This window comes from Suncus etruscus, chromosome 4 (assembly GCF_024139225.1).
Source record: "Suncus etruscus isolate mSunEtr1 chromosome 4, mSunEtr1.pri.cur, whole genome shotgun sequence".
In the NCBI taxonomy this organism is placed as follows: Eukaryota; Metazoa; Chordata; class Mammalia; order Eulipotyphla; family Soricidae; genus Suncus; species Suncus etruscus.
This window is the reverse complement of record NC_064851.1, coordinates 7,707,753-7,721,993: the sequence shown is the minus strand read 5'-3', so window position 1 is coordinate 7,721,993 and position 14,241 is coordinate 7,707,753. Positions and strand designations below refer to the sequence as shown.

Sequence of the window (14,241 nt, the reverse complement as noted above, 5' to 3'; positions counted from 1 at the left end):
AGAATATTTATTTTGCGAAAGAGTATTTATATTGCGTGAACTGGAAACTTTCCAAGATTGGGTAACGCTGATGTACTGACCAGGAACAGGGAGACAACTGGGCTGTTCTGTAGCTCTGGCTCAAAGTCAGAACCTGCCCAAGAGCCTCAAGGGACTCAGTCAGCTCAATCCAGTAACAAAGAAATTGGCAAGAGCTCTTCACGGGCCCTGTCTTGTTTTAACGAAGTCCCCCATAATTGCATTACCATTTGCTTACAACCAGACCATATGAAGTAAATTATTCGTACCTGCCAACAGGGTAGTCTCGGGGGAGAGTGGGGAATTGGGCACAATGGTGGAGGGAATGTTACAGTGCTGGTGGGATTGGTGTTGGAACAATGAAAGCCAGAAATACCAACACTATATGTAAACCACCGTGTTTAAAGAAAGAACAAACAGGGCTGGAGTGATAGCACAGCGGTAGGGTGTCTGCTTTGCATGCAGCTGACCAGGACAAATGGTGGTTTGAATCCTGGCATCCCATAAGGTCCCGGAGCATTGTGCAGTGATTTCTTTCTTTCCTTTTCTTTTTTTTTTTTTTTTTTTTTGTTTTTGGGTCACACCTGGCAGTGCTCAGGGGTTATTCCTGGCTCCAGGCTCAGAAATTGCTCCTGGCAGGCACAGGGGACCATATGGGGCGCCGGGATTCGAACCGATGACCTCCTGCATGAAAGGCAAACGCCTTACCTCCATGCTATCTCTCCGGCCCCTTTCCTTTTCTTTTCTTCTTTTTTTTTGTTTTTTGGGTTACACCGGGCAGTGCTCAGGGGTTACCGTATTTTCCGGCGTATAAGACGACCCCCTAATTTTACAGTTAAAACATAGGTTTAGGCCTATATTCACTGTATAAGACAGAATGTTCCTGTGCTGCAACTGAATGTACCACAGTGAGACAATCACAACAAGCAAAGGTTCAGAGGTTCTACTGTAATAGACTTCCCCTCTGACTCTGGCCAATCTGAGCAGGCTTTTGACAGTGTAGATTCGGTACAGAACGTTGTCTAATTTGCATGCATAAAAAGCCTGCTTGGATTGACTGAGTTAGAGAGGCGGTCCGAGCAGCCTTGCAGTGATTGGTGCAGGATCGAATTGGAAAATTCGTTTTGTGGCAATATTCAGACAACTTTCGTTTAGAGTAATATTGAAACATTTTTTGGGATATACTCGGCACATAAGATGACCCCTGATTTTCGGTTGACTTTTTTTTGTTTTAAAAGTCATCTTATATGCCAGAAAATACGGTACTCCTGGCACTACACTCAGAAATCGCTCCTGTTAGGCTCAGGGGACCATATGGGATGCCGGGATTTGAACCACGGACCTTCTGCATACAAGGCAAATGCCTTACCTCCACGCTATCTCTCCGGCCCCCGCAGGAGCAATTTCTGAGTGCAGGACAGGAGCAACCCCTCAGTGCCGCCGGGCTTGATCCAAAAACAAAAGGACAAACAAAAAAGAAAGAACAAAAACAACCCAACACCCCTCCCCACAAAATACCTCATTTCTCATTTCCATATATCTAATGAGTGCCATTTTGTTCCTAAAGAGCAGCCTCTTCAAGCCTAGATTTCACTTCCTTCTTAGGGGCCACTAGGTTATATGTGCTGGGGATTAAATTCAGGGCTCTGCACATGCAGGGCATATGGTTTTAGCATTGATTCTCCTCAGGTCCAATCTTCCTCCTTCATTTTTTTTTTTTTGGGCCACACCCGGTGGTACTCAGGGGTAACTCCTGAACCAACCACCTTTGGTCCTGGATTGGCTGCTTGCAAGGCAAAAGCTGCTGTGCTATTTCTCCGGGCCCCCTCCATTTCTTACCAACCTCAGACATTAAAATGTTTTTTTTTCCCCTATTATATGAAAATCTATGTGTGCAAATGAATTCACATACATTACTTAGTTAATAGACTTGTAACATAGGAACAGCCCATATGCAGAAATCATGACCTTGAAAATGATTCTGAGCAGAGGCCCCCAGACTTCTTAGCCCACTTCTTGGTACAGACTTCTCAGTGTCTCGGCCCACACGTTCAAATCTACCTTCCCTTGGTTGTTTGCTTTGTTTCTTTTTGCAGTGCCAGGGATCAAATCCAGGTTGCATATACGAAAGACATGACCTTGGCCACTAAGCAATGCCCTCCATACAGAACATACCTTCCTTAAGCAAACAGAGCAGAAAGCACCCTCCTCCTATTGCACCTGAAATTGCTACAACCTCCCCACAATGGATCATATTCCAGCAGCTTGAGGATAGGATGGGAAGAATGGGTACCATCCACTCTGAGAAAGTCAGACTGGAAAATGCCTTTTGAAAAAAAATCTCACCACAAAAAAACAAGAAGTTTCAAAGCTGTATAAACTTAATATCAATTCCATTAAAAAAAAATCAAAGTTGTAAGTGGGTTCATACAACAAAGAAATACTGAAATCAATACTGACTGAACTGCTATTAAGCTTACCTTACAACTTTGAAAAACTGATTTCTGGTGTTTCAGTGGTGAGATGCATTTCCTGAGTCTCAGCTGCCCTCCCGCAGCAAGTGCAGTCTGACGAAGAGTCACACAGGGAAGCCCTCACTGACACATACTGGTATCCTTCACTCTTTCACTGATAGTGAAAGAGCAACACGTGTCTAAAGGCAATTCAGACCAAGAATTCATCTGCTTACATAGTCAATAAGCTCTGACTTCCCATGGCCACAGCAACATTTTTTTTGTTTTTTTTTGGGGGGGGTCACAACCCGCGGCACTCAGTGGTTATTTCTGGCTCTGCGCTCAGAAATTGCTACTGGCTGGCTCAGAGACAATATGGTATACCAGGATTTGAACCGTTGTCCATCCTGGATTGGCTGCGTGTAAGGCAAATGCCCTACCGCTGTGCTATCTTTCTGGCCCCCACAGCAACAATTTATTTCCTTTAAAAATGATTGATTTTGGGGGCCGGAGAGATAGCATGGAGGTAAGGCGTTTGCCTTCCATGCAGGAGGTCATCGGTTCGAATCCCGGCGCCCCATATGGTCCCCCGTGCCTGCCAGGAGCAATTTCTGAGCCTGGAGCCAGAAATAACCCCTGAGCACTGCCGGGTGTGACCCCCCAAAAAAACACCACAAAAAAAAAAAAAAGATTGATTTCCTCCACTTCCCCACAGACATTTGGTTTGACCCTATCTACCTTCTTGGAATGATCATCTATGCACCTGGACCATCGCTTAATTGTCATTTTTTTAGTTGTTAGTTTTTGACCATACTGGCAACTATCAGAGGTTACTTGTGGCTCTGCATTGAGAATGACCATGTGGGATGCTGGGGATCAAACCCAGGTTGGTCATGTGAAAGGCAACACTTGTTGTAGTATCACTCCAGTAATTGGAATGTGATGACAGCTCTCCTAGCATCAACAGGGCTAAGTTACCAAGAAGTAAAACCAGTGAGGCAGAGCTCAGAAGGTGGCTTGGTGGTACAGTGCCTTTCAGCCACACAGAAACTGGGTTTAATTCCCAAGATCTAAAAAATAATAAATTGGTGAAAATAAACCCTAGTCAGTATTTTGCACCAACTTTATCATATCTTAAAGATGAAAGACTAAGATCTAGAAATTTTGCATAATTTACACAGAGATATTTTGCTAACATTTTGAAATAAGATTTTGGGGAGGTGGGCAGAGCAGGTGGCTCAGTGGTAGGGCATTTGCCTTTGCACGTGGCTGACCCAGGACAGACTGCCGTTTGATGCCCTGGCATTTCCATATGATCCCCCGGCCTGCAGGAGAGATTTCTGAATGCATAGCCAGGAGTATAACCCCTGAGTTGTCACCACGTGTGGCCCAAAAAAACAAACAAACGTGTCTGTCTTACAAGCGCTAGCCAAGGAAGGACCGTCGGTTCGATCACCCTGGCGTCCATATGGTCACCCCAAGCCCAGGGGCAATTTCTGAGTGCTTAGCCAGGAAGTGACCCCTGAGCATCAAACGGGTGTGGCCCCGAAAAACAAAACAAACAAAAAAAAGAATTTTGTTTGTTTTTGGGCAACACCCAGCAGCACTCAGGGGTTACTTCCTAGATTGTGCTTAGAAATTGCTCCTGGAGACCTCGGAAGGTGACAGGGAAGGGTCTGTGTTAAAAAAAAAAAAAAAAAAAAAAGAAAGAAATCACTCCTGGCAATCTCAGGGATCATATGGAACAACGGAGGATTGAACCTAGGTCTGCCTGGGATGGCAATATGCAAGGCAAACACCCTACTGCTAATGCTATCACTCCAGCTCCTGAAATAAAAATTTAACATTTCAGAAAAAAAAAATTTTTTTTTGGATTTTTTGGGCCACACCTAGTGATGCTCAGGGGTTACTCCTGGCTATGCGCTCAGAAATCACTCTTGGATGGGCCAGAGAGATAGCATGGAGGTAGTGCATTTGCCTTGCATGCAGAAGGATGATGGTTCGAATCCCGGCATCCCCATATGGTCCCCCGCAGCCTGCCAGGAGCGATCTTCTGAGCATAGAGCCAGGAGTAACCCCTGAGCGCTGCCGGCTGTGATCCAAAAACCAAAAAAAAAAAAAAAAAAAAAAATTCACTCTTGGCTCAGGGACCATATGGGATGTGTGGGGAGGGGGTTGGCAGCCACATGCAAAGCAAATGCCCTACGCTGCGCTAATTGCTCCGAACCACAGGAAAAAGTGTTTTTTGTTTTTTTTTTCTTTTGTTTTTGTTTTTGGGCCCTACACCTGGTGACGCTCAGGGATTACTCCTGGATATGCACTCAGAAATCACTCCTGGCTTGAGAGACCATATAGGTAGGACGCTGGGGGATCAAACTATGGTCCATCTTAGGCTAGCATGACAAGGCAGATGCCTTACCGCTTGTGCCCACTGCTCCGGCCCCCCAGAAAACTTTGTTTTTTGTTTTTGGCGTCACACCCAGCAGTGCTCAGGGGTTCTCCTCCTGCTCTATGCCTCAGAAATCACTCCTGACAGGCTCTGGGAGCCATGAGATGATGGGATTCAAACACAGTCCTTCTGCATGCAAGGTAAATACCTACCTCCATGCTATCTCTCCGACAACAGAAAAAAATTTTTTTTGAGAGGACAGGAGAAATGTTATAATGATTATGATGCTTAATCTTGCATGCTGTAAACCACTGGTTTGATTCTGAGCATGCAGGAGAGCAAGCCCCTAGTCCAGAGTAAGGGTAGCACACGTGTTACTGCTGGGTGTGATTTCAACCTCACAAATGAATAGGAAAAAAAGTCCTCTTCCCCCAAAATTTCACAGTTCAACACATAGTGCAGTAAGCTGGAGAGCATCGCTCTGCCTGTGGGAGCCTAGTTACATTTCCTGGCACTGCAATAGCCAAGGACCACCAGGACCAACTTCCAAACTCTGAGCTGCTCCATCCACCAAAAAAGAAAAGAAACATGCTCCAAGCTGTCTTCAACAAAGTATGCATAAGGAATCACAGTGAAAGCACAATTCAAGAAACTATGTCAAGTTTAACAATTTTTCTTTCTTTTTTTTTTTTTTTGCCTACTTGGCTTTGTTCTGGGGATACTTCTGGCAGCTTTTGGGAAACCGTGAGGTTTCCATTGTGTGCACCCAGCCCAGGGAACTCTCTCTCCAGTATCCAGAACTTTTCTTTAAAAATGCAAGAAAGGAAAAACAAAATCATACACTTACTGGCAACAGGGATGGAACTTGAGGATAACATGATTCCTTTCTGCATTCGGCCAGAAGGAAAAGAATTAAGTCAAGAAAAATCTCACTCACGAGGTAGCAACACCTTGGAAGAAGTGATCCGCAAAACTGAGTTGGTGGTGGTGAGATTGAATGGTGCTGAGGTCCTTAAGGGGTAAGAAGATGGGTACCCTGATGTTGGTGGCGGAATTATGAGTATGACAAACCATCATTAGCAGTATTATAAACCACAGAATTGGGATCAATTAAAAAATGTTGGAAAAAATCTAATACCTGTTTTGTACGGGTGAAATACATACATATCTTCACTGATATGCATAATAAACCTTATTATTAATATTATTTTCACTATTGGACCACAGTTGGTAGTACTCTGGGCTTAGTCCCCGCTCTGCATTTAGGAATCTCCACTGTTGGTTAGGTGTGTGTGAGGTGACATACCTCATAAGGGGAGGACAGGGATCAGATCAAACCTGGATTAGCTGCATACAACAAAAGTCCTTATCTATACTGTCCCATTTCTCCAACCCCTGGAAGCCTTATCATGGTTAATACTCTAGACTGGAATTGTCAGAACAGTATTAGTATTCACATGTGGAGATTTAAATTGAAATTAAAATTAATTAAAAATTTAGCTCCTTGGGGCCGGCGAGGTGGCGCTAGAGGTAAGGTGTCTGCCTTGCAAGAGCTAGCCAAGGAAGGCCCGAGGTTTGATCCCTCCATATGGTTTCCCGCAAGCAGGGGCAATTTCTGAGCGCTAGACAGGAGTAACCACCTGAGCGTCAAATGGGTGTGGCCCGAAAAACCAAAAAAAAAAAAAAAAATTAGCTCCTCAGTTGCACTAGCAGCAACACTGTAAGTATACAACAGTCATTTGTGAATTAATGACTACTTGGATGGCTGGAAAGTCATAGATTCTAGAATATTTTCTATCCATGCCAAAATTTAGGCTGGCTAGCACTGTTCTAGACAAAGCACCTGAAGAGCAATAGTCATTGGAATCCGGAGACAGCTCCTGCTTAGCTTGCAGGAGAGGCCCAAGAACCCCTGAGCAATATTCCTCGAGCAGGACCCAAGCACCACCAAGTATGGCATCCTTACCTGGCCTGAGGAGGTAGTGGGTGTGTGAAAGGGCTGGGCTGGCCCAAGTAGCGGTTTGGGAACTCTCCTCTCTGGGATAGGCCTGCCAGGGAGTATCTTCGCTGGCAACAGGCCCTGCATCCTGAGGGGGAAAAGAAATGAAAGCGATGAGTAGATAGAAATAGTTTCCAAGATATATTGTTTCTTTCTCTCCCCAGGTGGGTTATCTATGTCTCTAGTTTTAGAAAAATGAACTAGTTTGTCCTTCTATACCTCTTTCTTTGTGCCAGCTAGGAATAAAATTAAAGTCAATAAAGCATAATAGAGGTTTTCTAGTGGATGGCAAAGACTTGTGAAGGTGCTAAGAGAACAGCAAGGCAATAAACAAAAGCAGTCAAAGGTTTTGCATGTAAAGGGGAAGGAATGGAGAAATTAGGATTGAATCCAAGTTTATATCCTGCCCAAATCCTCTTTTGGAACTGGAGAGATCAATGGCTGAGGACATGTTTTACATGTAGGAGGCAGGGGTTCAATACTTGGAATGGGTCCCAGGAAGCAAAAGGTGTGACCCCGAAAAACAAACCCAAATCAACCTAGAGGGCCAGAGAGTAGGCTGAGAAAGTTGAAGCACATGAGGGAGGTCCTGATTCAGTCCCAGTAACCATGGCAACACTACATCAGAAACAAACAAAAGTCCAATCTAAGACTCTTTTCACTCTTCAGACTCAATTTTGGGAGGGAGGGGGAAGGACAACAATTGGTTCTCTCGAACACAATTATCTTAAATTATCTTATTATTCATACCAACATTTCAAATACCATGGAGAGAGGCCAGAGTGATAGCACAAAGGTAGGTCAATCGCCTTGGATGTGGCTGACCCAGGATTGACCTGGATTTGATTCCCAGCATTTCATATAGTCCCCTGAGCCTGCCAGGAGCAATTTCTGAGTGTAGAGCCAGGAGTAAACCCTGAGCACTGCCAGGTTTGGCCCAAACCAAAATCTAAACCAAACCACAAAATACCATAAAGAGGTAGCTTTCCTACTACCTTTAAGTGGATTAAACTGTGCTTTCAATAGAGTAAGTATTTACTATTACACATCAATACATAACCAACCAGTCTTCAAAATCCTTACATTTTTTAATAGTAGTAAATGTTAATGAGCAAAGAGAACTCGAAAGCCTGGATAGGAGGCTCCTTCCTTGGAATCCCGTCTAGTGCTTAGGTGTCTCACCTTGCTTTTTCCCATCAGAGCTGATCCTACAGCACATAAATTATTTATTCACGTCTCTTGCTGAGCAGTTAACTGAAATCAGGAAATCTGTGAACTGCTTACTACCCTCCTCCCCCAATTCTTCATTTTTCCAATCCAAAACAAAAGATCTAAGTGGACTAAGGAGGGGCATATGGTGGCCAACCAAAGACAGGTCCCTTTGGGTTCATTAAACATTGCAGGCTTCTAAGAAAACATGTAGGGACTAGTCCTGAGTGTAGGATGGTTTCACATGACTTAGCTTCTTTTTTTTTTTTTTGGTTTTTGGGTCACACCTGGCTCTGCGCTCAGAAGTTGCTCCTGGCGGGCTTGAGGACCATAAGGGATGCCGGGATTTGAACCATCCTGGGTCCTGGATCAGCTGTGTGCAAGGCAAACGCCCTATACCACTGTTGCTATCTCCCCGGGCCTGATAAGCTTCCTTTGGAAGCTTACCTTTGGAAAAAATCTAGTTCATTACCCTCAGCCCCAGAGTGACAGCATTAATGCAAGCCTTCTCTGACATAAGCTGCTAAGTCTGCATGGCACAGAGTCTCCTAACCTCTCTGGTAGGGGCTCCTGGTGAGACGGTAAAGGTCTTCAATCTAAGAATATGTCTAGCCGCAGTCAGTCACTGCCGAGAATACCACCGGCAGCACAACCTGAGGTGAAAGGAAACTAGGTTCCTGTTACTCAGCACATTTTCCCAGCCCTCGGCGAAAAGATGTTGAATTACTATGACGTTCTAGGAGTGCAGAGATACGCGTCAGCTGGGGAAATTAAAAAGGCTTACCACAAAGTGGCACTTAAATGGCACCCTGATAAGAATCCGGAAAACAAAGAGGAAGCCGAGAAAAAATTCAAAGAAGTAGCGGAGGCATATGAGGTACTATCAAATGACGAAAAGCGAGACATTTATGATAAATATGGCAAAGACGGGTTAAATGGCAGAGGGGGAAGCCATCTGGATGATTCTTTGAGTATAGCTTTATATTCCGTCAACCAGATGACGTTTTCAGAGAGTTTTTTGGGGAAAAGAGGTACCATTCTCCCTTTCATTTCTTTGAAAACTCATTCGACGACCTTTTTGGCAGTCCAACAAGCTGTTATGGATGCAGATGCAGAGGCTCAAGATCCTTTCTCTCTAATGCCTACGAAGAGCCGGTTTTCGACAGACTTTCATGCGACGTGGAATATCCGACATACGGTTCACTGGGCCGCGAGGACCTTAATTCACCGTCTTCCCTGCTGTTCAGTGACATGGGGATCGGCAGCTACATGCCTTTCTCTGAAGTTAAAACTGCAGATCAAATTGTTAATGGCGGCTATGTCGATACAAAGAGAATTTTTGACTATGACCCAGAAATAGAAACTGAGGAAGACAGTGAGTTCAAGTCCTCTATGTACCTGGCATAGCAGATGAAGATAGCCTCCTGGAATGTGGGTGCAGGCGCGTCAGCAACTGCCCAGCAATGTGCTGCAGCCCCAAACACATCCCACAATACACTTTTGTGGACAATGAGGAGCAAGGTATACCTTGGGTCCACCAGCAGCTGGGAATCCTTCTCTATTCTCAATGGGGTTCAAAGAAGGAGGAAAGAGGAAGAAGAAGAAGCATAAAGAGGCGAAGAAGCAGTCACCAAGGAGGAATCGTTAATTTGGCTCTTCAAATACTCATTATGTTCATATAAATTTGAACACGATTCTTTGTGTTTTGGTTAATCCCTGAATTTTTTTGATAATTGTGTTAATACTGTATTGTTTTTAAAATTTTTAGCAGGTTTATGGGAAGAGGTCAGTAAATGAATGAGCTGTCAGTAATAGTACAGGAGGTAGGGCACCTGTCTTTCATGAAGCCAACCTGGGTTCGATTCCCAGGGTCCTGTAGGGTCCCCTGAGCACTGTAAGGAGATATTTCTGAGTGCTAATCCAGTAGTAACCCCTGGATACTGCTGGGTGTGTGCCCCACCCCCCCAAAATAATCAAACAAAAAGTCAGGCATATTGGTACATCTATATTCACAGTTCAACTTGGTCAAAAAGATGGAACCCACCCAAATGTTATGTTAGATATAAATGGAGTAGTTATATATAGATATGTATATATTTGAATATTACTCAGGGGCTGGAGAGATTACACAGTGGTAGGGTGTTTGCCTTGTATGCAGCTGATACAGGACAGACCGTAGTTCGAATCCCGGCATCCCATATGGTCCCCTGAGCCTGCCAAGGAGCAATTTCTGAGCGCAGAGCCAGGAATAACCTTCTGAGGTGCCGCTGGGTATGACCCCAAAACAAAACAAAATGAAACAAAACAACAACAACAAAAGAATATTACTCAGTCTTAAAAGGAATTCCTGTTACATTATCATTATTTGATTGGTTTTTGGGCAAAACCTGGCAGTGTTCCAGGTTTACCTCTGGCTCTGTATTCAGGGATTACTCCTGGTAGGGTTTGAGACCATATGGGGGGGGTGCCAAGGATTAAAACTCAAGTAGGCTATGTGAAAGGCAAGCACCCTGTCTGCTATACTACTATTCCAGCATCCTTGTTATCTACAGGACAAATGATGGTTAATATTAGGTTAAGTGAAATAAACAAATACTTTATGATTCTACTTACCAGGAGCCAAATTCAGGCTGGAGAGATAGTAGAGGTAAGGAACTTGCCTAGCATGTGGTTGACCCACAGTTTGATCCCTAGCCATGACATTAGTTCCCTAAGCAGTGCTAGGGAGTCACTGCTGAGCAGAGAACTAGGAGTAGCTCCCAAGCACTGCTGGGTGTGGCCCAACACCCAGATAAATATTAAAAGATTTAAAAGATAAATATTAAAAGTCAGGATTCATAGATGTAGTTAGCAAGTTTGTGATCATATGGGGTTGGGGCTGAGGGTTGATATATAGTTTTAGACTTATAATATGAAATGGGCCCAGAGTGACAGTACTGGAGATGCGGTGCTTGTCTTGCAAGTGGCTAACCCCGGCTCAATCCCCTGCACCATTTATGGTGCTTAGGACCTACTACTGGTGTTCTCTGAGTATTGCTAGGTGTCGCTCAAAACCAAAAACCAATAGAAACTCCTAAACCAGATTTGTATTCCACAGAAATTTGCCATAGGAGGTAGGCAGGCAATCAATGAACCTTTTTTTTTTTTTTTTTTTTTTGATCACACTCGGCAGTGCTCAGGGGTTATTCCTGGCTTGACGTTCAGAAATCGCCCCCTGGCAGGCTCAGGGGACCATATGGGATGCAGGGATTCGAACCACCATCCTTCCGCATGCAAGGCAAATGCTTTACCTCAATGCTATCTCTTCAGCCCCTCAATGAACCATTTTCGATTAAAAAAAAAAATTAGGGCCAGAATGATAGCGCAGCTGGTAGGAATTTGCCTTGCAACTCGGTCAACCTGGCTTTGACTCCCAGCATTCCATAATGTCCACCGAGCCTGCCAGGAGTGAATTCAGAGGGCACAGCTAGGAATAACTCCAGAGAGTCACTGGGTATGGCCCCCACCAGAAAAACAAAACAAAGCAAAAAAAAAAAATAACCTTTCTATTTTCTTTTTTATTTGCACAAAGGAGTTACAAATAACTCTAAAATAGTGCTTTTAGGGAACAGATTGCTCAACAACTGATTATAGGCTTTGCATGCAGGAAGCTTGGGTTCAGTCTCTGGCATGGCAAGGTCCACTGGGCACAGAGTTGGAAGCAGACCCTGAACACTATTGGGTGTGCTACAATTCAACTAAATTAAAATACTTTTTTTCAGCCACTATAATCTAGGGCTATGGGTGGAAGGAAAACAGATGAGTTACAAGGACAGCAGATCTTACTGGAGGGAGCGAGTGTAATAGGGTCCTAATTCCCAGTGCTCAGCAGAACATTGCGCCAATGTGTTTATTTAAGCACTATGAACTGCTCCCTGGCCAGCCATGTATGTTGGAGGTTGGTGCTGAGAGCATCTATATTCATTTAACATATCACAGCTGAAGTGTTTAGAACTTGAGGAGCAAATTTTGTGCACTGGACAATCATTTTATTTGATTTTTTTCAGAGTATGGTAGTAAATATGACATTTACAATACATTACAATTCTCAATAAATTCATGTAGACCCACTTAGGTCAAGACATACCTTTGAAAAATCAAATTGGCTCACACATCAACTTATTCAGCTTCCAAAGCCTAAATAGGGTGCGAAGGCAGATCCACTTTGATGTATGATGGTTTATTTAATTTCCACTATTCAGTTTTATGCTTTGTTTATCAGATGAATTGCTCGCAATAGAGGGACACAGTTGCCTATCCTACTTGTATACAGTTTATTTAGTCTTCACTGATTCAGGTTTTTTTTTTTTTTTCTTTTTGGTTTTTGGGCCACACCCGGTGGCTCCCAGGGGTTACTCCTGTCTCTCAACTCAGAAATTGCTCCTGGCAGCACGGGAAGGGGGACCATATGGGATGCCGGGATTTGTGAACCACCATTGGTCCCTGGCTCGGCTGCTTGCCAAGGCAAACACCCTACCGCTATCTCTCTGGCTGCACTGATTGTTTTATGCTTTGTGTTTATCAAATGAATTGCTTACTATAGGGACACAGTTCCCTAACTAAAAGAAAAAAAGAATTTGGTGCATTTTGAAACGCTGCTAAATGGAAACAACTGCTCCAAGAGTTCATGTCGCTAAACATGAGTTTTATATACTGATTTTATTTTGGGGGCACACCTGGCAGTGCTGGGTTTTATACATCCCAGCTCTGAGCTCAGGGATCACTCTTGGTGATGCTTGTGGGGGTAGGAACCCGTCGCTGCGCCCCCCCAATTCTTGTAATATTCTGAAGCCAGTCTCCAGATGACTTTAAAAACATAAAAGTGGGGGCCGGCGAGGTGGCGCTAGAGGTAAGGTGTCTGCCTTGCAAGCGCTAGCCAAGGAAGGACCGTGGTTCGATCCCCCAGCGTCCCATATGGTCCCCCCCAAGCCAGGGGCGATTTCTGAGCGCCTAGCCAGGAGTAACCTCTGAGCATCAAACGGGTGTGGCCCCCCACAAAAAAATCCCACGAAAGTAAGGGCCGGAGAGATAGATAGCATGGAGGTAGTGCGTTTGCCTTGCATGCAGAAGGACGATGGCAGGACTGATTTCTGAGCGTAGAGCCAAGGAGGAACCGTGAGCGCCGCCGGGTGTGACCCCAAAAACCAAAATTGGGATTTCGGGGTTTCACCTAACAAGAGACACTTTGGATTCTTTCAACACACTTTCAGAGTCCGGTTGACTTTGCTGTCATTCCCTGGGGGGGGGGGTCGCACACACTTTTCTCTCCACGATCAGTCTCGGACAGTTCCCCAAGACCTCAAGGGCGATCCCCGAAAAATGCACGGCCCAGGCCCAGATCCAGAAACTTGCAGGGGCAGGGGCAGCGGCAGCAGCAGCAGCAGCCGGCGGAGGCCCCATGCATGGGCGGAGGCCCCAACGTGGCTCCCGCCGGGGGCCAGGAGGGAGGTGAAATCTAACCTGAGAGGCCTCGGGCACCTGCGACGGCGGGAACCAGCTTGGAAGCTGAGAGTAACCAGGCGGACATGCTTGAGCTCACGTGCACGTCCAGGTAGAAAAAGGAAGAAGCCCCGCGGGACCCGGGGAGGAGGCGCGGCTCCGCGCCTGGAGACGTCTCCCGGAAACGCGGCGCGAGGTCCCCGCCCCTTCCCGGTCGGCGCATTTTCCGGGCTTTCCTTACGCCGCAGCCCCCGCGTGATGACGTCATCATGCGCCCGCCGTAAAGCCTGATTACTTCTTTTATCCATCATGGCGTCCTGCTCCCCCGAGGATAGCCTCATCTTCCAGATACAAGGCTTTATTTCTCCCAGGCTTTAACACCATCCAGACTATAATTGAAGACTAGAAAATTGTCCTACCAAAAAAATAAACCAAAAACAAAAAAACGCAGAGAGGCGGGCATTAGCGCGGACAGCTATGAATTCCGGAAGATTCGAGAGTGCGCAGGCGCGCGAGACCCAGAGTGGGCGGAGCTATCGAAGGGCCCCGGAAGTCACGAGACCCTCGGGTGGGCGGGGCCAGCGGCTCCTTTGGGGGAGGTTCCCACTGTGTCCGCCTGGCCTCGCGGCAACCGCCCCTTGCTCGCGCCCTCGCTCTGCTGCACACTCGAACCCCGAGCCGGGGCCTGAAATCGA

The 14,241-nt window shown here is 45.5% G+C and overlaps 2 protein-coding genes across 2 annotated transcripts in view; one reads left to right on the top strand and one right to left on the bottom strand.

Annotated features, from left to right (window-relative positions):
* XPNPEP3 (X-prolyl aminopeptidase 3) overlaps positions 1–13,711 on the bottom strand; it is a 33,185-nt gene extending 19,474 nt beyond the window's left edge. The window contains 3 exon segments of the mRNA XM_049772476.1: positions 6,827–6,842; positions 6,844–6,947; positions 13,568–13,711. Of these exon segments, the coding sequence (XP_049628433.1) occupies positions 6,827–6,842; positions 6,844–6,947; positions 13,568–13,634 (187 nt within the window). The 5' untranslated portion in view covers positions 13,635–13,711.
* DNAJB7 (DnaJ heat shock protein family (Hsp40) member B7) lies at positions 8,784–9,716 on the top strand. The gene is given in 4 exon segments (XM_049771679.1): positions 8,784–9,030; positions 9,033–9,455; positions 9,458–9,603; positions 9,606–9,716. Coding segments are annotated over 4 exon segments (927 nt in total).
* Positions 13,712–14,241: the final 530 nt, after the last annotated feature.